This window comes from Oncorhynchus nerka, linkage group LG3, assembly GCF_034236695.1.
Source record: "Oncorhynchus nerka isolate Pitt River linkage group LG3, Oner_Uvic_2.0, whole genome shotgun sequence".
Taxonomy (NCBI): domain Eukaryota; kingdom Metazoa; phylum Chordata; class Actinopteri; order Salmoniformes; family Salmonidae; genus Oncorhynchus; species Oncorhynchus nerka.
In genome coordinates this window covers 3,412,168-3,433,966 of record NC_088398.1, presented here as the reverse complement: position 1 = coordinate 3,433,966, position 21,799 = coordinate 3,412,168, and the positions used below count along the sequence as shown (strand labels likewise).

The window sequence follows — 21,799 nt, the reverse complement described above, 5'->3', positions numbered from 1 at the left end:
ATCTGTCTTCTCTCCAGAACTTCACCAGGTTGAGCCAGCCACTGCTGCCCGTGTGGGGGATCTCCTCAAACCGCCTCAGCCCTCTACCTCCACCCCTCCCCGCAGGACCCCCTCTGGCGGGGGTTACCCCCTCCACACCGCGCCCTGCCACTGTCCCCGCCGGACACACACACATCCCCCTCTGTATCCTCACACACGCTGCTTGTCGCACGGACACACACATCCCCTGGAACACGGACGGGCTCATAGATACACTCCACATGGTCTGAGGTAGGGATGACCCTCACAGATACACTCCACATGGTCTGAGGTAGGGATGACCCTCACAGACTCTCATAGCTTCACCACTACTCTCCACTCTCTACAGCGCAAATGTGCTTTTTTCTTCTCAATTATTGCTCCATCCCTCCATCCCTCCCTCCTCTCCTCCTTCGCCTGTTTGTCCTCCATCTCTCATAGAGCTGATAGAGGTGATGATTTATGTCTCAGAAGGTCAAAGTTCAAGAGAAACAGCACAACAAAAATGTCAGAATGGTGTAGGATTAACACACGCGCACACAGTCACAAACACTCATAGTCACACACAGACATGCAGGAACACACACTCACACACACCTACAGTCACACACACACATCTCTGTAGTACGTCAGTACCAAACTAGTCTTTATTAACAGTTTCTTTGTAACAACATAATAAGGACAGCGTTTGACTTATATACACCACAAAAGTCAAAGGTTATGTACAAAACGAAGATTAACAGGACAAATATTTGGGAACTAAGAACTGAAGTAAATGTGAAAACAACACTTAAGGTTATAATCTTGTTCGGGTTACTTCCCTGTGTGTGTGGGCCCCAAATGGGCCTAATGATCTGAAACAGGTACAGTCCAGTTTCATCCAGTTAGTTCCTGTATGGTCCAGACCAGTTCTATGCAAATAGTAACAATGACAGCCATGTCCTACTATCAGTGACACAGGGATGACGTCATTTCCCCTGACGAGTCATCCTCACAGCCTGGCTCTATTGTCAACAGTCTGATCAGCAGATAACTCAGCAAGAGAGAGTGAGAGAGATAGGGGGGGTGGAGTGAGAGAAAGAAACCTCCTGCTCAATGTATGACCATATTAGAGAGACATATTTCCCTCAGATTACACAGATCCACAAAGAATTCGAAAACAAATCCAATTTTGATAAACTCCCATATCTACTGGGTGAAATACAACAGTCAGTGTGCCATCACAGCAGCAAGATTTGTGACATGTTGCCACGAGAAAAGGGCAACCAGTGAAGATCAAACACCATTGTAAATACAACCCATATTTATGCAAATGTATGCAAATTTGTTTTATGCTAATGTATTTGTACACTGTTAAAACACTGTATATATATAATATGCCATTTGTAATGTCTTTATTGTTTTGAAACTTCTGTATGTGTAATGTTTACTGTTAATTTTTATTGTTTATTTCACTTTATATATTCACTTTATATATTATCTACCTCACTTGCTTTGGCAATGTTAACACATGTTTCCCATGCCAATAAAGCCCTTGAATTGAATTGAATTGAATTGAGAGAGAGTTAAAGACAGATAAGGAGATAAAGGGATAGAGGAGCAACTGTGACAAAGTCGTCTGCCAATGTGTTCGCCCTCCAATCTGCTACTACGTTGTGTTAAAATGTTATTCTTCATCATTTAGGCATAATGCATGTTTTTAGCATGTTGCAGGTTGATTCTGTGTAGTATCTAGTATGTTCTCTTTGATCACATGACTTTGCAGGCCTCTCCGTTGACTGACATTGGAGTGGACGACTTGGTCTGCTTGCCTCCAAGCATCCCTATGTTGAAGTTGAGACCTTGGAAGGCACTCAGCAGGCTGTAGCCATCGTCCTTGGCCGGGGTCTCAGGACCAATCAGTTTAGCCAGTTGACGGGGGAGTGCCACTTTCCCTTGCGCAGCACTCAGGTGGCTGGTGTCCTTGGAACTCTGGGGGTTGGGAAGAGAGTTGGGAAGAGAGGGGTAGGGTGACGAGGAAAAAATACACTTTAAATATAGTCCTGCCATTTTTAACTTCAGTCTCAAATCCCCGAAGTAAGAAACATGGTCAGTATCATAACTGGGATGATGCCAGACAGATAAATGGTGAAACAGCACTGCTTTAATGGTTATGTGTATGGGGCTAGGGGCTAGGGGCTAGGAGATAGGGTCTAGGAGATAGGGGCTAGGGGCTAGGGGATAGGAGATAGGGGCTAGGAGATAGGAGATAGGAGATAGGGGCTAGGGGCTAGGAGATAGGGGATAGGAGATAGGGGCTAGGGGCTAGGAGATAGGGGCTAGGGGCTAGGAGATAGGGGCTAGGAGATAGGAGATAGGGGCTAGGGGCTAGGGGATAGGGGCTAGGGGCTAGGAGATAGGGGCTAGGAGATAGGGGCTAGGAGATAGGAGATATGAGATAGGAGATAGGGGCTAGGGGCTAGGACATATGGTATAGGAGATAGGGGCTAGGAGATAGGGGCTAGGGACTAGGAGATAGGGGCTAGGGGCTAGGAGATAGGGGCTAGGAGATAGGAGCTAGGGGCTAGGAGATAGGGTATAGGAGATAGGGGCTAGGGGCTAGGAGATAGGAGATAGGGTCTAGGAGATAGGGGCTAGGGGCTAGGAGATAGGGGCTAGGAGATAGGGGATAGGAGATAGGGGCTAGGAGATAGGGGCTAGGGGCTAGGAGATAGGGGCTAGGGGCTAGGAGATAGGGGCTAGGAGATAGGAGATAGGGGCTAGGGGCTAGGGGCTAGGAGATAGGGGCTAGGAGATAGGGGCTAGGGACTAGGAGATAGGGGCTAGGGGCTAGGAGATAGGGGCTAGGAGATAGGACATAGGGTCTAGGAGATAGGGGCTAGGATATATGGGCTAGGGGCTAGGAGATAGGGGCTAGGGGCTAGGAGATAGGGGCTAGGAGATAGGAGCTAGGGGCTAGGAGATAGGGTATAGGAGATAGGGGCTAGGGGCTAGGAGATAGGAGATAGGAGATAGGGGCTAGGGGCTAGGAGATAGGTCTAGGAGATAGGGGCTAGGAGATAGGGGCTAGGGGCTAGGAGATAGGAGCTAGGAGATAGGAGCTAGGGGCTAGGAGATATGGGCTAGGAGATAGGGTCTAGGAGATAGGAGCTAGGGGCTAGGAGATAGGATCTATGAGATAGGGACTAGGGGCTAGGAGATAGGAGATAGGAGATATGGGCTAGAAGATAGGGGATAGGAGATAGGGGCTAGGAGATAGGGGCTAGGAGATAGGAGATAGGGGCTAGGAGATAAGGGCTAGGAAATAGGGGCTATGAGATAGGGGCTAGGAGATAGGGGCTAGGAGATAGGAGATAGGGGCTAGGAGATAGGGGCTAAGGGCTAGGAGATAGGGGTATAATTTGTTCTGCTAATGCAACACACTAGCCTTGGAGAGCTGGTACTTCTTCCTGAAGTGATCCCTCATGGCGGCTCTCTCTGCGTGCTTCTGAGCATTCAGGGCTTCCCTCAGCATCCTGGAATCAACACAACTACATGTAACACATAGACAGACACACACACAAACATAAATACATCCCTGCCCTAAAACCCGTCACCGCCAACCCCCAACCTGTCTGTTACCAAGCTGGTTTTCATCCATAATCTCCTCATGGTGTTGTTTCTAATCTCCACATTGACCACAGTGGTCATGTTGTAGTTATGTCTGCGGTCACTCACCTCTCCTTCTCCAGGTCAGTTTGGTAGGAGCGTGTGACGGAGGTCTGTCCCGTCCGTGGAGGGCTGCTCTTTACTCCTCCTGTCCCCCTCTTGGCCCTGCGCCTGGCCCACACCTCTCTCTCCTTCACTCCTGTCACACAGCTGGACAGCTTCTTCATGGGCACCACCAGAGACTGCTTCACCATAGTATCCATGTCTCAGGGGGTGTGTGTTAGTGTGTGTGTGTGTGTGTGTGAGAGAGAGAGAGAGAGAGAGAGAGAGAGAGAAAGGGAGAGTAAGTCCAGAACTCTCTGTAGTGTAACCTGTGTGTTACTTCACACTCAGAAGCATCAAAAAGTGTCCTTTTTCATTCATGTTCTGTAGGACATATGTTTGTGTCTGTGCGCATCTCCCACATCTTCCTCCTTGAGGTTAGCTGGCTTGGACCCACTCACTACAGTACAGACAGCCAGTGTATTCATAGACAATGACTCAGGGGCTCAGTACCTGCAAGGACAAGGACACAGACAGGCAGTTAGAGATTACACCCAGACAACATGTGCAGCGTTTCAGACAGACACACACAACAAGCACAGTCCAGTACTTCCTTACCCAGACATCCACAGTAGGCCTGAGCCTCAAACACCCATAAAGTCCTTAGAGCTTCAGCCAGAGGCCATATACTGTAGCTAACCGTGTCCCATAGTCCAGTTCCACAAAGCCTTGAGGTCAACTGAAGGCAATGAGAAGAGCAACCCCACAGACAAAGTTCTTCCTGCTCTCCTCCACCCCTTGTGCTGTGTGTTCTATTGCCCTCTCAGGTGAAAATAACAGCTTTCCTCCCTGAGGATCTACTATTCATCCCATTCCCCCCTCATCCTCTATACCCCTCCCTCTTTACTATTAACCCCCCCCCTTGAGATGACCTCCTTATGGACTTAACGAGGGGAATCCCGTTAGCAGAAACAGGGACTGCACCCTGTGTATGAAGTAGACTTAGAGACACATTAGCTGATGTCATGTTGGGTTAGACTCTCCTGACTGACTGTGTGCTTGTGTGACAAACAGAAAGGATGGCAGGGTATTATTACCTTTCAAAAGTTCCAACAAGTTAACATCCCTCACGCCTTCTAAGTAGACGATGCCCTAAGCACAGGTCTGGGATCAGTTTATGCAATCCCAATACCCAATCTCCAACCATTAGAAGGCAGAAAGACAAAGTGATCTTCGATCAGGTTTAACCAGCTGTGATCAGGATGACGGTGGAGGTTTAAGACAGGCCAGATGGATGGAAGGGCTCTGAGTTCAGTAGATAATGGGAGATGGATGGACGGGAATATAGAGGCAGACAGAGAGAGATAGACGGCGTGAGGGAAAGTCAGTCTGGCAGTATGAGACAGCAGTCTGTGTTCAGAGCAGAAGACAGTAGTTACTACATACTGATCTGAAGACCATCCAGCAAAAGGGGCAGGAATGAGGAAAAAGGACAATGTCTTCTCATATTCTAGATTCTGTTCTAGTCTCAAACAGCACCACGTCAACCATTATGGATCTTCAACAGGCTTGGAAACAGAACAGTGTGCACTCTGCAGCCGTTTCCCCAATTTGTTGCTTATGTAAACCACCTGAGACTGACAGGGCAAGTCATTCCAGGTACTCAGACACAGCAGATAGAGAGAACAGGTGATGGAAAGGGAAGGATGGAGGGATGAGAGGGGTGGAGGGATGGAGGGAAGGAGGTATGGAGGTACAGATGGAGGGGAGGAGGTATGGAGGGAAGGAGGTATGGAGGGATGGGCGGGATGGAGGGATGGAGGTACAGATGGAGGGGAGGAGGTATGGAGGGATGGAGGGGAGGAGGTATGGAGGGATGGAGGGGAGGAGGGATGGAGGGGAGGAGGGAGGAGGTATGGAAGGATGGGAGGGGTGGAGGGACAGATGTAGGGGAGGAGGTATGGAGGGACAGATGGAGGGACAGATGGAGGGGAGGAGGGATGGAGGGGAGGAGGTATGGAGGGACAGATGGAGGGATGGAGGGATGGAGGTACAGATGGAGGGGAGGAGGTATGGAGGGACAGATAGAGGGAAAGATGGAGGGGAGGAGGGATGGAGGGGAGGAGGTATGGAGGGACAGATGGAGGGGAGGAGGTATGGAGGGACAGATGGAGGGACAGATGGAGGGGAGGAGGGATGGAGGGGAGGAGGTATGGAGGGACAGATGGAGGGATGGCGGGATGGAGGTACAGATGGAGGGGAGGAGGTATGGAGGGACAGATGGAGGGACAGATGGAGGGGAGGAGGGATGGAGGGGAGGAGGTATGGAGGGACAGATGGAGGGACAGATGGAGGGGAGGAGGTATGGAGGGACAGATGGAGGGACAGATGGAGGGGAGGAGGGATGGAGGGGAGGAGGTATGGAAGGATGGGAGGGGTGGAGGGACAGGTGGAGGGGAGGAGGTATGGAGGGAAGTAGGTATGGAGGGATGGGAGGGATGGAGGGAAGGAGGGACAGATGGAGGGGAGGAGGTATGGAGGGAAGTAGGTATGGAGGGATGGGAGGGATGGAGGGAAGGAGGTACAGATGGAGGGGAGGAGAGGTGGAGGGAAGGAGGGATGGGAGGGATGGAGGGACAGATGGAGGGGAGGAGGTATGGAGGTATGGAGGGATGGGAGGGATGGGAGGGATGGAGGGACAGATGGAGGGAAAGATTGATGGAGGGGAGGAGGTATGGAGGGATGGGAGGGATGGAGGGACAGATGGAGGGAAAGATTGATGGAGGGGAGGAGGTATGGAGGTGAGGAGGTATGGAGGGATGGGAGGGATGGAGGGACAGATGGAGGGGAGGAGGAATGGAGGTATGGAGGGACAGATGGAGAGGAGGAGGTATGGAGGGATGGGAGGGATGGAGGGACAGATGGAGGGGAGGAGGGATGGAGGGGAGGAGGTATGGAGGGATGTGAGGGATGGAGGGACAGATGGAGGTGAGGAGGGATGGCGGGGAGGAGGGATGGAGGGAAGGAGGTATGGAGGGATGAGAGGGATGGAGGGACAGATGGAGGGGGAGGGATGGATGTATGGAGGTATGGGAGGGATGGAGGGCTGGAGGGATGGGAGGGATGGAGGTATGGAGGCATGGAGGTATGGGAGGGATGGGAGGGATGGAGGTATGGGAGGGATGGAAGTATGGGAGGGATGGAGGTATGGAGGTATGGGAGGGATGGAGGTATGGGAGGTATGGGAGGGATGGAGGTATGGGAGGGATGGAGGTATGGGAGGGATGGAGGTATGGGAGGTATGGGAGGGATGGGAGGGATGGAGGTATGGGAGGGATGGAGGGATGGATGGGAAGGAGGGATGGGAGGGTCGGAGGTATGGAGGCATGGAGGGATGGAGGGCTGGAGGGATGGAGGTATGGAGGTATGGGAGGGATGGAGGTATGGGAGGGATGGAGGTATGGAGGTATGGGAGGGAGGTATGGGAGGGATGGAGGTATGGAGGTATGGGAGGGATGGAGGTATGGGAGGGATGGAGGTATGGAGGTATGGGAGGGATGGAGGTATGGAGGTATGGGAGGGATGGAGGGCTGGAGGGATGGGAGGGATGGGAGGGATGGGAGGAATGGAGGTATGAAGGTATGGGAGGAATGGAGGTATGAAGGTATGGGAGGAATGGAGGTATGAAGGTATGGGAGGAATGGAGGTATGGGAGGAATGGAGGTATGAAGGTATGGGAGGAATGGAGGTATGAAGGTATGGGAGGAATGGAGGTATGAAGGTATGGGAGGAATGGAGGTATGAAGGTATGGGAGGAATGGAGGTATGAAGGTATGGGAGGGATGGAGGTATGGGAGGGATGGTGGGATGGAGGTATGGGAGGGATGGAGGTATGGGAGGGATGGTGGGATGGAGGTATGGGAGGGATGGAGGGATGGGAGGGATGGTGGGATGGAGGTATGGGAGGGATGGAGGGATGGATGGGAAGGAGGGATCGGAGGGACGGAGGTATGGGAGGGATGGAGAATTGGGAGGGATGGATGGAGGAATGGAGGGATGGGAGGGATGGAGGGATGGATTGAGGGATGGGGGATGGAGGTATGGGAGGGATGGAGGGATGGATGGAGGGATGGTGAGGGAGTAGAGAGCATTGAAAGAAGAGATATGACCCCTGTTTATCTCAGGTCTGTTGTGAGACGAACAGAAAGAGTAGCTGTCAGGACACAGAGAGTCTGGTTTACTAGCCGTGTGGCTAGTGCCAGGCATGCTAGGATGTGTGACAGGAATGCACACGAGTATGTGTGTGTAGGTGTGTGTATGGGTAGATGTGTGTGTCTATAACATTACACAAACTAAAAACACAACGAAAGGAGACATAAATCTCTGACAGAACCCTGAGAAGGACATCAGGTGGCCAGCTGTTCCCTTTGTCTTGGTGTCCATTCATCTTCTCCTGCTGCATCAGGAATTGCTACAGTATCTTCATTTGACCAGTTTCTCACAGCAGGAAAATGATCCTTCAGCATCAGGAAATGTGAGTTATTATGTGGATTATAATTAATGGACAATTTTGTAGGGATTAATACATTGGACATTAGGGAAAATCAAATCTGACATATTTAAGTGGGAATTACAAACTTTAGAAGCAAGTTTGCATTTCCTGCTGGGCAGGAAGATGCTCTGCAACAACATAGTGATGAAATTAAGATAGTAGATCTGTACAGTTCAAGCTCAGCCCGGACATATTAGACAGGACATGGGGAATGGAGGGAGAGAGTGTGTGTGGGGCCCCCAAGGTTCGCCATCTCCCAGTCAATCCAACCTCCCCTTTCCACTCCCCTCCCCCTCTCCCCTCTCCACTCCCCTCCCCCTCTTCACCTCCAACCCCTGGGCCTTGGTTTGTGACAGATGAGGACACCATTAATTCCTTAACGAGATGGAGGAGAGCCCCCACAGCCCCTCTGTCACAGATCCATATGCACAGACTCAGGACCAGCTCTTCAATAATTATACCCGTTAGGGGGAGAAATTTGAAACTGACGACATCCTACTGCCACAGAGGGTGAGATAAGTCAACGGGCAACGTTAACACCTTTCAATGTACCACACAGATGCTGGGTAGGGACACTACAGTGTCTTTAGAGGGACATAATACTTAGAAACTACTGTGAGGAGAATAGTAGTTACATGGGAACTTTCATGATAAAGATAGATGTTATACAAACTGTGTAATGTGTTTGTAATTGTTTTTATTTAAAGTGCATTTAACAAAGTCACAACACACTTTACAAAACAACAACAACAACATAATAATAATAATAAGACAAGAGACAACAGAGAAATCAAGAAGAGAGAAACAGAGACAGCAGACAGAAAATGACAAAAAACATCAAGCAAACATAAGGAGGGTGGGGGGCTGGGGGGCTGGGGTAAGACAGAGTACAGGGACACATGGGACAGCAAGACATTAAGGAGGGTGGGGGGCTGGGGGGCTGGGGTAAGACAGAGTACAGGGACACATGGGACAGCAAGACATTAAGGAGGGTGGGGGGTAAGACAGAGTACAGGGACACATGGGACAGCAAGACATTAAGGAGGGTGGGGGGCTGGGGGTAAGACAGAGTACAGGGACACATGGGACAGCAAGACATTAAGGAGGGTGGGGGGCTGGGGTAAGACAGAGTACAGGGACACATGGGACAGCAAGACATTAAGGAGGGTGGGGGGTAAGACAGAGTACAGGGACACATGGGACAGCAAGACATTAAGGAGGGTGGGGGGTAAGACAGAGTACAGGGACACATGGGACAGCAAGACATTAAGGAGGGTGGGGGGTAAGACAGAGTACAGGGACACATGGGACAGCAAGACATTAAGGAGGGTGGGGGGTAAGACAGAGTACAGGGACACATGGGACAGCAAGACATTAAGGAGGGTGGGGGGTAAGACAGAGTACAGGGACACATGGGACAGCAAGACATTAAGGAGGGTGGGGGGTAAGACAGAGTACAGGGACACATGGGACAGCAAGACATTAAGGAGGGTGGGGGGTAAGACAGAGTACAGGGACACATGGGACAGCAAGACATTAAGGAGGGTGGGGGGGCTGGGGGTAAGACAGAGTACAGGGACACATGGGACAGCAAGACATTAAGGAGGGTGGGGGGGCTGGGGGTAAGACAGAGTACAGGGACACATGGGACAGCAAGACATTAAGGAGTCCAGTAGGTCAGGAGTGGTAGTGAGTCATTTATAGCCAGGAGGAAGGTGGACGGTTAGCAGGGTGTAAAGTGTGTATGTCAGTGGAGGCTGCTGAGGGGAGGACGGCTCATAATAATGGCTGGAACAGACAAATGGAAACCACGTGTTCAATGTATTTGATACCATTCCCCGTATTCCGCTCCAGACATTACCACGATCCTGTCCTCCCCAGTTAAGGTACCACCAACCTCCTGTGGTGCATGTGTGTTGGAGCTTCCAGAATCACTGCTGTCTGAGCTTCTTAAGGGATTCCACTGTGGATCAGTGTCCAGCATGTGAAGGGCGGCCAGCCTGACCAGAACAGACACACACACACAAACAAACACACTCTCTGTTTTTCCCTCTTTTTTTCTTATACACATGCACAGGTCAGGGATGTGCTAAGGTCATTCCTTTCAGACCAGTACAATAACAGGGCTGTCTAATGTTAGTGTGTGTGAATTACCATGGGCTGACTCACACACACTTCCTCCTTCAGTGACTCTCTCTACACTCAGATATATACCGGTGAGGTCTCACTCAACTTGAATGTTATCCTGATTCACACACATTAGCACCGTATGTTGACTTTCAGACTGAGCTTATGTTCAGCACTGCCAAGAAAAGGGAAAACACACACACTCACACACATTTGGATCAGCCCTACAAGTAACTCACACCATTCTGGAAGAAGGGTCTCATACAGACAGACACCAACACACTGCCTTAAAGCCACCTCTCAGCACTGCCTTAAAGCCACCTCTCAGCACTGCCTTAAAGCCACCTCTCAGCACTGCCTTAAAGCCACCTCTCAGCACTGCCTTAAAGCCACCTCTCAGCACTGCCTTAAAGCCACCTCTCAGCACTGCCAAGGCTGAAGAAAAAAAACTCGTCAAGACTCTCTCTCTCTTCCTCTCTTGCTCCCTTCCTCTTTTTCTCTTCCTCTTCCTCTCTCTCTCTCTTTTTCTCTTCCTCTCGCTCTCTCTTTTTCTCTTCCTCTCTCTCTCTTCCTCTTCCTCTCTCGCTCCCTTCCTCTTCCTCTCTCTTTTTCTCTTCCTCTCTCTCTTTTTCTCTTCCTCTTCCTCTCGCTCTCTCTTTTTCTCTTCCTCTTCTTCTCTCTCTCTCTCTCTCCCTCCCTTGTTCTTCCACTTGCTCTCTCTCACATACCTACAGTATATAGCCTTATGACCATGCTCCCTACTAAGCTTGCAATAAATCAAATTCTGAGGCCAGGGTCCAAATGGAGCACAGGGTGGTGTGTTGGAGTCTGTGTGATTCAGCTAGTAGGATATATATCAGTAGAAGGGTTCATATTATTATAGCACCATAAATAAACCATTTATTCAAGTCATTCCACCAATATTTCCAGTTAGTGTTACAAAAATAAATGTGTGTGTGTGTGTGTGTGTGTGTGTGTGTGCGTGCGTGTTGTAGGGAGCAATGAGCCCATCTGTGCAAATGCAACAGTAGAAGAGGTCATTATTATAGATTAATAAACAGTTTATACAACTCATAAACAAAAGTGTCAACAACTATCTCCAGTTACAGCGTCGTTACAAAAATAAAACTGTAATAGATAGAGAGAGTGTGTGTGTGTGTAATGTTATGCTGAAGTTAAAACAGTGTGCTCTACATACATAATGCATGTTAATCAGCATAAGGACACTGCCAATCAAACCACAGGAGATTGGTTGCACCATAATTAGGGAGGAGCAAAATGAGGGGAGGAGGGATGGAGCAAAATGAGTAGAATGATATCAAATACATCAAACACCTGGTTTGATGCCATTCCATTCACTCCGTTCCAGCCATTATTATGAGCCTGTCCTCCCCTCTGCAGCCTCCACTGAATCAAACCCTGAAGAGAAGTGACAGACTCTCTCCATTCCATTTTTTATGTTAAAGGTGGAGAATGATACATTTGCCCCAGACACTGAGGTCAGATTAGCCTATTTCCCTCATAATACACAGGGATTCCGGACACCAATTTGTCACAAAGCACGACTTCCTGACACATTACAATGGCACGTTGTATGGCATGGTTGGGCTGTCCTTCCTCGCATCCATGTCAAGGGTTAAAGGTCAGGGGTCATCGGCAGATGTTCCGCGTGCTCTCCCAGGCCTTGCTGCCCCTACGGAGTGGTAGGTAGATGGGGTGGCGGAGGGCGGAGGAGAGAGAGAGAGAGGCGTTTGGAGGGCTCGTACTCCAGCATCTTCTCCAACAGGTCAAAGAACTGATGATGCTCCTTAGCTTCTGATAACCGGTATCTCTGAAGTAGAGAGAGAGAGGAGGGGTTCAATTAACACAAAGACATCAATAAGGATCATGTATTTTCTCTGAAGTTATCTAAGGTATCTATGTACAGTCTCAGGTTAGAGGGTATATTCAGGTGTCAAGTATCTAAGGCATCTACACTACCGTTCAAAAGTTTGGGGTCACTTAGAAATGTCCTTGTTTTTGAAAGAAAAGCACATTTTTGTCCATTAAAATAACATCAAATTGATCAGAAATACAGTGTTGACATTGTTAACGTTGTAAATAACTATTGTAGCTGGAAACGACTGATTTTTATGGAATATCTACATAGGCGTACAGAGGCCCATTATCAGCAACCATCACTCCTGTGTTCCAATGGGGCGGCAGCGTAGACTAGTGGTTAGAGCGTTGGACTAGTAACCGAAAGGTTGCGAGTTCAAACCCCCGAGCTGACAAATCTGTCGTTCAGCCCCTGAACAGGCAGTTAACCCACTGTTCCCAGGCCGTCATTGAAAATAATAATGTGTTCTTAACTGACTTGCCTGGTTAAATAAAGGTCAAATTAAAAAATTAAATTAAAAATGGCATGTTGTGTTAGCTAATCCAAGTTTATCCTTTTAAAAGGCTACTTGATCATTAGAAAACCCTTTTGCAATTATGTTATTATAGCTGAAAACTGTAGTTCTGATTAAAGAAGCAATAAGACTGGCCTTCTTTAGACTAGTTGAGTATCTGGAGCATCAGCATTTGTGGGTTCGATTACAGGCTCAAAATGTCCAGAAACAAAGACCTTTCTTCTGAAACTCATCAGTCTATTCTTGTTCTGAGAAATGAAGGGTATTTCACGCGAGAAATCGCCAAGAAATGGAAGATCTCGTACAACGTTGTGTACTACTCCCTTCACAGAACAGCTCAAACTGGCACTAACCAGAATAGAAAGAGGAGTGGGAGGCCCCGGTGCACAACTGAGCAAGAGGACAAGTACGTTAGAGTGTCTAGTTTGAGAAACAAATGCCTCACAAGTCCTCAACTGGCAGCTTCATTAAATAGTACCCGCAAAACACCAGTCTCCACGTCAACAGTGAAGAGGCGACTCCGGGATGCTGGGCTTCTAGGCAGAGTTGCAAAGAAAAAGCCATATCTCAGACTGGCCAATAAAAAGAAAAGATTAAGATGGGCAAAAGAACACAGACACTGGACAGAGGAGCTCTGCCTAGAAGGCCAGCATCCCGGAGTCGCCTCCTCACTGTTGACGTTGAGACGGGTGTCTTTAGGTGCCAAGTATCTAAGGCTTTACCAGTCCAGTCTCAGGTTAGTGTCTTTATCTCAGGGGTAACTTACCCATAGAGGTTTAATGTGGTCTGTGACGTATCGTCCTGCCTTGGAGTTATCGTACCAGTCTAGTCTCAGGTTAGAGTGTCTTTATCTCAGGGGTAACTTACCCATAGAGGTTTAATGTGGTCTGTGACGTATCGTCCTGCCTTGGAGTTATCGTACCAGTCTAGTCTCAGGTTAGAGTGTCTATCTCAGGGGTAACTTACCCATAGAGGTTTAATGTGGTCTGTGACGTATCGTCCTGCCTTGGAGTTATCGTTCCAGTCTAGTCTCAGGTTAGAGTGTCTTTATCTCAGGGGTAACTTACCCATAGAGGTTTAATGTGTTCTGTGACGTATCGTCCTGCCTTGGAGTTATCGTTCCAGTCTAGTCTCAGGTTAGAGTGTCTTTATCTCAGGGGTAACTTACCCATAGAGGTTTAATGTGGTCTGTGACGTATCGTCCTGCCTTGGAGTTATCGTACCAGTCTAGTCTCAGGTTAGAGTGTCTTTATCTCAGGGGTAACTTACCCATAGAGGTTTAATGTGGTCTGTGACGTATCGTCCTGCCTTGGGAGTTATCGTTCCAGTCTAGTCTCAGGTTAGAGTGTCTTTATCTCAGGGGTAACTTACCCATAGAGGTTTAATGTGGTCTGTGACGTATCGTCCTGCCTTGGAGTTATCGTACCAGTCTAGTCTCAGGTTAGAGTGTCTTTATCTCAGGGGTAACTTACCCATAGAGGTTTAATGTGGTCTGTGACGTATCGTCCTGCCTTGGAGTTATCGTTCCAGTCTAGTCTCAGGTTAGAGTGTCTTTATCTCAGGGGTAACTTACCCATAGAGGTTTAATGTGGTCTGTGACGTATCGTCCTGCCTTGGAGTTATCGTACCAGTCTAGTCTCAGGTTAGAGTGTCTTTATCTCAGGGGTAACTTACCCATAGAGGTTTAATGTGGTCTCTGACGTATCGTCCTGCCTTGGAGTTATCGTACCAGTCTAGTCTCAGGTTAGAGTGTCTTTATCTCAGGGGTAACTTACCCATAGAGGTTTAATGTGGTCTGTGACGTATCGTCCTGCCTTGGAGTTATCGTACCAGTCTAGTCTCAGGTTAGTGTCTTTATCTCAGGGGTAACTTACCCATAGAGGTTTAATATGGTCTGTGACGTATCGTCCTGCCTTGGAGTTATCGTACCAGTCTAGTCTCAGGTTAGAGTGTCTTTATCTCAGGGGTAACTTACCCATAGAGGTTTAATGTGGTCTCTGACGTATCGTCCTGCCTTGGAGTTATCGTTCCAGTCTAGTCTCAGGTTAGAGTGTCTTTATCTCAGGGGTAACTTACCCATAGAGGTTTAATATGGTCTGTGACGTATCGTCCTGCCTTGGAGTTATCGTTCCAGTCTAGTCTCAGGTTAGAGTGTCTTTATCTCAGGGGTAACTTACCCATAGAGGTTTAATGTGGTCTGTGACGTATCGTCCTGCCTTGGAGTTATCGTACCAGTCTAGTCTCAGGTTAGAGTGTCTTTATCTCAGGGGTAACTTACCCATAGAGGTTTAATGTGGTCTGTGACGTATCGTCCTGCCTTGGAGTTATCGTACCAGTCTAGTCTCAGGTTAGAGTGTCTTTATCTCAGGGGTAACTTACCCATAGAGGTTTAATGTGGTCTGTGACGTATCGTCCTGCCTTGGAGTTATCGTACCAGTCTAGTCTCAGGTTAGAGTGTCTTTATCTCAGGGGTAACTTACCCATAGAGGTTTAATGTGGTCTGTGACGTATCGTCCTGCCTTGGAGTTATCATACCAGTCTTGTCTCAGGTTAGAGTGTCTTTATCTCAGGGGTAACTTACCCATAGAGGTTTAATGTGGTCTGTGACGTATCGTCCTGCCTTGGAGTTATCGTTCCAGTCTAGTCTCAGGTTAGAGTGTCTTTATCTCAGGGCTAACTTACCCATAGAGGTTTAATGTGGTATGTGACGTATCGTCCTGCCTTGGAGTTATCGTTCCAGTCTAGTCTCAGGTTAGAGTGTCTTTATCTCAGGGGTAACTTACCCATAGAGGTTTAATGTGGTCTGTGACGTATCGTCCTGCCTTGGAGTTATCGTACCAGTCTAGTCTCAGGTTAGAGTGTCTTTATCTCAGGGGTAACTTACCCATAGAGGTTTAATGTGGTCTGTGACGTATCGTCCTGCCTTGGAGTTATCGTACCAGTCTAGTCTCAGGTTAGAGTGTCTTTATCTCAGGGGTAACTTACCCATAGAGGTTTAATGTGGTCTGTGACGTATCGTCCTGCCTTGGAGTTATCGTTACCAGTCTAGTCTCAGGTTAGTGTCTTTATCTCAGGGGTAACTTACCCATAGAGGTTTAATGGTCTGTGACGTATCGTCCTGCCTTGGAGTTATCGTACCAGTCTAGTCTCAGGTTAGAGTGTCTTTATCTCAGGGGTAACTTACCCATAGAGGTTTAATGTGGTCTCTGACGTATCGTCCTGCCTTGGAGTTATCGTTCCAGTCTAGTCTCAGGTTAGAGTGTCTTTATCTCAGGGGTAACTTACCCATAGAGGTTTAATATGGTCTGTGACGTATCGTCCTGCCTTGGAGTTATCGTTCCAGTCTAGTCTCAGGTTAGAGTGTCTTTATCTCAGGGGTAACTTACCCATAGAGGTTTAATGTGGTCTGTGACGTATCGTCCTGCCTTGGAGTTATCGTACCAGTCTAGTCTCAGGTTAGAGTGTCTTTATCTCAGGGGTAACTTACCCATAGAGGTTTAATGTGGTCTGTGACGTATCGTCCTGCCTTGGAGTTATCGTACCAGTCTAGTCTCAGGTTAGAGTGTCTTTATCTCAGGGGTAACTTACCCATAGAGGTTTAATGTGGTCTGTGACGTATCGTCCTGCCTTGGAGTTATCGTACCAGTCTAGTCTCAGGTTAGAGTGTCTTTATCTCAGGGGTAACTTACCCATAGAGGTTTAATGTGGTCTGTGACGTATCGTCCTGCCTTGGAGTTATCATACCAGTCTTGTCTCAGGTTAGAGTGTCTTTATCTCAGGGGTAACTTACCCATAGAGGTTTAATGTGGTCTGTGACGTATCGTCCTGCCTTGGAGTTATCGTTCCAGTCTAGTCTCAGGTTAGAGTGTCTTTATCTCAGGGGTAACTTACCCATAGAGGTTTAATGTGGTATGTGACGTATCGTCCTGCCTTGGAGTTATCGTTCCAGTCTAGTCTCAGGTTAGAGTGTCTTTATCTCAGGGGTAACTTACCCATAGAGGTTTAATGTGGTCTGTGACGTATCGTCCTGCCTTGGAGTTATCGTACCAGTCTAGTCTCAGGTTAGAGTGTCTTTATCTCAGGGGTAACTTACCCATAGAGGTTTAATGTGGTCTGTGACGTATCGTCCTGCCTTGGAGTTATCGTACCAGTCTAGTCTCAGGTTAGAGTGTCTTTATCTCAGGGGTAATTTACCCATAGAGGTTTAATGTGGTCTGTGACGTATCGTCCTGCCTTGGAGTTATCGTACCAGTCTAGTCTCAGGTTAGAGTGTCTTTATCTCAGGGGTAACTTACCCATAGAGGTTTAATGTGGTCTGTGACGTATCGTCCTGCCTTGGAGTTATCGTACCAGTCTAGTCTCAGGTTAGAGTGTCTTTATCTCAGGGGTAACTTACCCATAGAGGTTTAATGTGGTCTCTGACGTATCGTCCTGCCTTGGAGTTATCGTTCCAGTCTAGTCTCAGGTTAGAGTGTCTTTATCTCAGGGGTAACTTACCCATAGAGGTTTAATGTGGTCTCTGACGTATCGTCCTGCCTTGGAGTTATCGTTCCAGTCTAGTCTCAGGTTAGAGTGTCTTTATCTCAGGGGTAACTTACCCATAGAGGTTTAATGTGGTCTGTGACGTATCGTCCTGCCTTGGAGTTATCGTACCAGTCTAGTCTCAGGTTAGAGTGTCTTTATCTCAGGGGTAACTTACCCATAGAGGTTTAATGTGGTCTGTGACGTATCGTCCTGCCTTGGAGTTATCGTACCAGTCTAGTCTCAGGTTAGAGTGTCTTTATCTCAGGGGTAACTTACCCATAGAGGTTTAATGTGGTCTGTGACGTATCGTCCTGCCTTGGAGTTATCGTTCCAGTCCAGTCTCAGGTTAGAGTGTCTTTATCTCAGGGGTAACTTACCCATAGAGGTTTAATGTGGTCTGTGACGTATCGTCCTGCCTTGGAGTTATCGTTCCAGTCTAGTCTCAGGTTAGAGTGTCTTTATCTCAGGGGTAACTTACCCATAGAGGTTTAATGTGGTCTGTGACGTATCGTCCTGCCTTGGAGTTATCGTACCAGTCTAGTCTCAGGTTAGTGTCTTTATCTCAGGGGTAACTTACCCATAGAGGTTTAATATGGTCTGTGACGTATCGTCCTGCCTTGGAGTTATCGTACCAGTCTAGTCTCAGGTTAGAGTGTCTTTATCTCAGGGGTAACTTACCCATAGAGGTTTAATGTGGTCTGTGACGTATCGTCCTGCCTTGGAGTTATCGTACCAGTCTAGTCTCAGGTTAGAGTGTCTATCTCAGGGGTAACTTACCCATAGAGGTTTAATGTGGTCTGTGACGTATCGTCCTGTCTTGGAGTTATCGTACCAGTCTTGTCTCAGGTTAGAGTGTCTTTATCTCAGGGGTAACTTACCCATAGAGGTTTAATGTGGTCTGTGACGTATCGTCCTGCCTTGGAGTTATCGTACCAGTCTAGTCTCAGGTTAGAGTGTCTTTATCTCAGGGGTAACTTACCCATAGAGGTTTAATGGGGTCTGTGACGTATCGTCCTGCCTTGGAGTTATCGTTCCAGTCTAGTCTCAGGTTAGAGTGTCTTTATCTCAGGGGTAACTTACCCATAGAGGTTTAATGTGGTCTGTGACGTATCGTCCTGCCTTGGAGTTATCGTTCCAGTCTAGTCTCAGGTTAGAGTGTCTTTATCTCAGGGGTAACTTACCCATAGAGGTTTAATGTGGTCTGTGACGTATCGTCCTGCCTTGGAGTTATCGTACCAGTCTAGTCTCAGGTTAGAGTGTCTTTATCTCAGGGGTAACTTACCCATAGAGGTTTAATGTGGTCTGTGACGTATCGTCCTGCCTTGGAGTTATCGTACCAGTCTAGTCTCAGGTTAGTGTCTTTATCTCAGGGGTAACTTACCCATAGAGGTTTAATATGGTCTGTGACGTATCGTCCTGCCTTGGAGTTATCGTACCAGTCTAGTCTCAGGTTAGAGTGTCTTTATCTCAGGGGTAACTTACCCATAGAGGTTTAATGTGGTCTCTGACGTATCGTCCTGCCTTGGAGTTATCGTTCCAGTCTAGTCTCAGGTTAGAGTGTCTTTATCTCAGGGGTAACTTACCCATAGAGGTTTAATGTGGTCTGTGACGTATCGTCCTGCCTTGGAGTTATCGTACCAGTCTAGTCTCAGGTTAGAGTGTCTTTATCTCAGGGGTAACTTACCCATAGAGGTTTAATGTGGTCTGTGACGTATCGTCCTGCCTTGGAGTTATCGTACCAGTCTAGTCTCAGGTTAGAGTGTCTTTATCTCAGGGGTAACTTACCCATAGAGGTTTAATGTGGTCTGTGACGTATCGTCCTGCCTTGGAGTTATCGTACCAGTCTAGTCTCAGGTTAGAGTGTCTTTATCTCAGGGGTAACTTACCCATAGAGGTTTAATGTGGTCTGTGACGTATCGTCCTGCCTTGGAGTTATCGTACCAGTCTAGTCTCAGGTTAGAGTGTCTTTATCTCAGGGGTAACTTACCCATAGAGGTTTAATGTGGTCTGTGACGTATCGTCCTGCCTTGGAGTTATCGTTCCAGTCTAGTCTCAGGTTAGAGTGTCTTTATCTCAGGGGTAACTTACCCATAGAGGTTTAATGTGGTCTGTGACGTATCGTCCTGCCTTGGAGTTATCGTACCAGTCTAGTCTCAGGTTAGAGTGTCTTTATCTCAGGGGTAACTTACCCATAGAGGTTTAATGTGGTCTGTGACGTATCGTCCTGCCTTGGAGTTATCGTACCAGTCTAGTCTCAGGTTAGAGTGTCTTTATCTCAGGGGTAACTTACCCATAGAGGTTTAATGTGGTCTGTGACGTATCGTCCTGCCTTGGAGTTATCGTACCAGTCTAGTCTCAGGTTAGAGTGTCTTTATCTCAGGGGTAACTTACCCATAGAGGTTTAATGTGGTCTGTGACGTATCGTCCTGCCTTGGAGTTATCGTACCAGTCTAGTCTCAGGTTAGAGTGTCTTTATCTCAGGGGTAACTTACCCATAGAGGTTTAATGTGGTCTGTGACGTATCGTCCTGCCTTGGAGTTATCGTTCCAGTCTAGTCTCAGGTTAGAGTGTCTTTATCTCAGGGGTAACTTACCCATAGAGGTTTAATGTGGTCTGTGACGTATCGTCCTGCCTTGGAGTTATCGTTCCAGTCTAGTCTCAGGTTAGAGTGTCTTTATCTCAGGGGTAACTTACCCATAGAGGTTTAATGTGGTCTGTGACGTATCGTCCTGCCTTGGAGTTATCGTTCCAGTCTAGTCTCAGGTTAGAGTGTCTTTATCTCAGGGGTAACTTACCCATAGAGGTTTAATGTGGTCTGTGACGTATCGTCCTGCCTTGGAGTTATCGTACCAGTCTAGTCTCAGGTTAGAGTGTCTTTATCTCAGGGGTAACTTACCCATAGAGGTTTAATGTGGTCTGTGACGTATCGTCCTGCCTTGGAGTTATCGTACCAGTCTAGTCTCAGGTTAGAGTGTCTTTATCTCAGGGGTAACTTACCCATAGAGGTTTAATGTGGTCTGTGACGTATCGTCCTGCCTTGGAGTTATCGTCCAGTCTAGTCTCAGGTTAGAGTGTCTTTATCTCAGGGGTAACTTACCCATAGAGGTTTAATGTGGTCTGTGACGTATCGTCCTGCCTTGGAGTTATCGTACCAGTCTAGTCTCAGGTTAGAGTGTCTTTATCTCAGGGGTAACTTACCCATAGAGGTTTAATGTGGTCTGTGACGTATCGTCCTGCCTTGGAGTTATCGTTTCCAGTCTAGTCTCAGGTTAGAGTGTCTTTATCTCAGGGGTAACTTACCCATAGAGGTTTAATGTGGTCTGTGACGTATCGTCCTGCCTTGGAGTTATCGTTCCAGTCTAGTCTCAGGTTAGAGTGTCTTTATCTCAGGGGTAACTTACCCATAGAGGTTTAATGTGGTCTGTGACGTATCGTCCTGCCTTGGAGTTATCGTACCAGTCTAGTCTCAGGTTAGAGTGTCTTTATCTCAGGGGTAACTTACCCATAGAGGTTTAATGTGGTCTGTGACGTATCGTCCTGCCTTGGAGTTATCGTACCAGTCTAGTCTCAGGTTAGAGTGTCTTTATCTCAGGGGTAACTTACCCATAGAGGTTTAATGTGGTCTGTGACGTATCGTCCTGCCTTGGAGTTATCGTACCAGTCTAGTCTCAGGTTAGAGTGTCTTTATCTCAGGGGTAACTTACCCATAGAGGTTTAATGTGGTCTGTGACGTATCGTCCTGCCTTGGAGTTATCGTATCCAGTCTAGTCTCAGGTTAGAGTGTCTTTATCTCAGGGGTAACTTACCCATAGAGGTTTAATGTGGTCTGTGACGTATCGTCCTGCCTTGGAGTTATCGTTCCAGTCTAGTCTCAGGTTAGAGTGTCTTTATCTCAGGGGTAACTTACCCATAGAGGTTTAATGTGGTCTGTGACGTATCGTCCTGCCTTGGAGTTATCGTACCAGTCTAGTCTCAGGTTAGAGTGTCTTTATCTCAGGGGTAACTTACCCATAGAGGTTTAATGTGGTCTGTGACGTATCGTCCTGCCTTGGAGTTATCGTACCAGTCTAGTCTCAGGTTAGAGTGTCTTTATCTCAGGGGTAACTTACCCATAGAGGTTTAATGTGGTCTGTGACGTATCGTCCTGCCTTGGAGTTATCGTACCAGTCTAGTCTCAGGTTAGAGTGTCTTTATCTCAGGGGTAACTTACCCATAGAGGTTTAATGTGGTCTGTGACGTATCGTCCTGCCTTGGAGTTATCGTTCCAGTCTAGTCTCAGGTTAGAGTGTCTTTATCTCAGGGGTAACTTACCCATAGAGGTTTAATGTGGTCTGTGACGTATCGTCCTGCCTTGGAGTTATCGTTCCAGTCTAGTCTCAGGTTAGAGTGTCTTTATCTCAGGGGTAACTTACCCATAGAGGTTTAATGTGGTCTGTGACGTATCGTCCTGCCTTGGAGTTATCGTACCAGTCTAGTCTCAGGTTAGAGTGTCTTT

General features: G+C 47.8%; 4 protein-coding genes across 5 annotated transcripts in view; all 4 read right to left on the bottom strand.

Moving 5' to 3' along the window:
* LOC115122985 (cytochrome P450 11B, mitochondrial-like) overlaps positions 1 to 389 on the bottom strand; it is an 18,910-nt gene extending 18,521 nt beyond the window's left edge. The window contains exon 1 of the mRNA XM_065007120.1: positions 1 to 389. This exon is cut by the window's left edge and continues 58 nt beyond it. Within this exon, the coding sequence (XP_064863192.1) occupies positions 1 to 262 (262 nt within the window). The 5' untranslated portion in view covers positions 263 to 389.
* Positions 390 to 643: 254 nt separating this feature from the next.
* LOC115125829 (complexin-3-like) lies at positions 644 to 4,563 on the bottom strand. 2 transcript variants are annotated; one of them, XM_065007129.1, is made up of 4 exons: positions 4,327 to 4,563; positions 3,736 to 4,221; positions 3,446 to 3,548; positions 644 to 1,989 (listed from the first exon to the last, which is right to left on the bottom strand). In XM_065007129.1, exons 2-4 carry the CDS (start codon positions 3,927 to 3,929, stop codon positions 1,768 to 1,770), a joined length of 519 nt encoding a protein of 172 aa, XP_064863201.1. In that variant the 5' UTR covers positions 3,930 to 4,221; positions 4,327 to 4,563; the 3' UTR covers positions 644 to 1,767. The 2 variants fall into 2 exon arrangements, with proteins under 2 accessions (XP_064863201.1, XP_064863204.1); XM_065007132.1 differs by having other exon boundaries at positions 3,446 to 3,533; positions 4,327 to 4,560.
* LOC135563608 (atrophin-1-like) lies at positions 4,207 to 11,594 on the bottom strand. The gene is made up of 5 exons (XM_065006485.1): positions 11,586 to 11,594; positions 11,017 to 11,228; positions 9,796 to 9,822; positions 7,066 to 7,135; positions 4,207 to 4,221 (listed from the first exon to the last, which is right to left on the bottom strand). Exons 1-5 carry the CDS (start codon positions 11,592 to 11,594, stop codon positions 4,207 to 4,209), a joined length of 333 nt encoding a protein of 110 aa, XP_064862557.1.
* Positions 11,148 to 21,799, bottom strand: part of LOC115125607 (dual specificity protein kinase CLK2-like) — a 45,493-nt gene continuing 34,841 nt past the window's right edge. The window contains exon 9 of the mRNA XM_065007119.1: positions 11,148 to 12,218. The gene's annotated coding sequence lies outside the window, so the exon portion shown is untranslated. The remainder of the gene's footprint in view (positions 12,219 to 21,799) is intronic.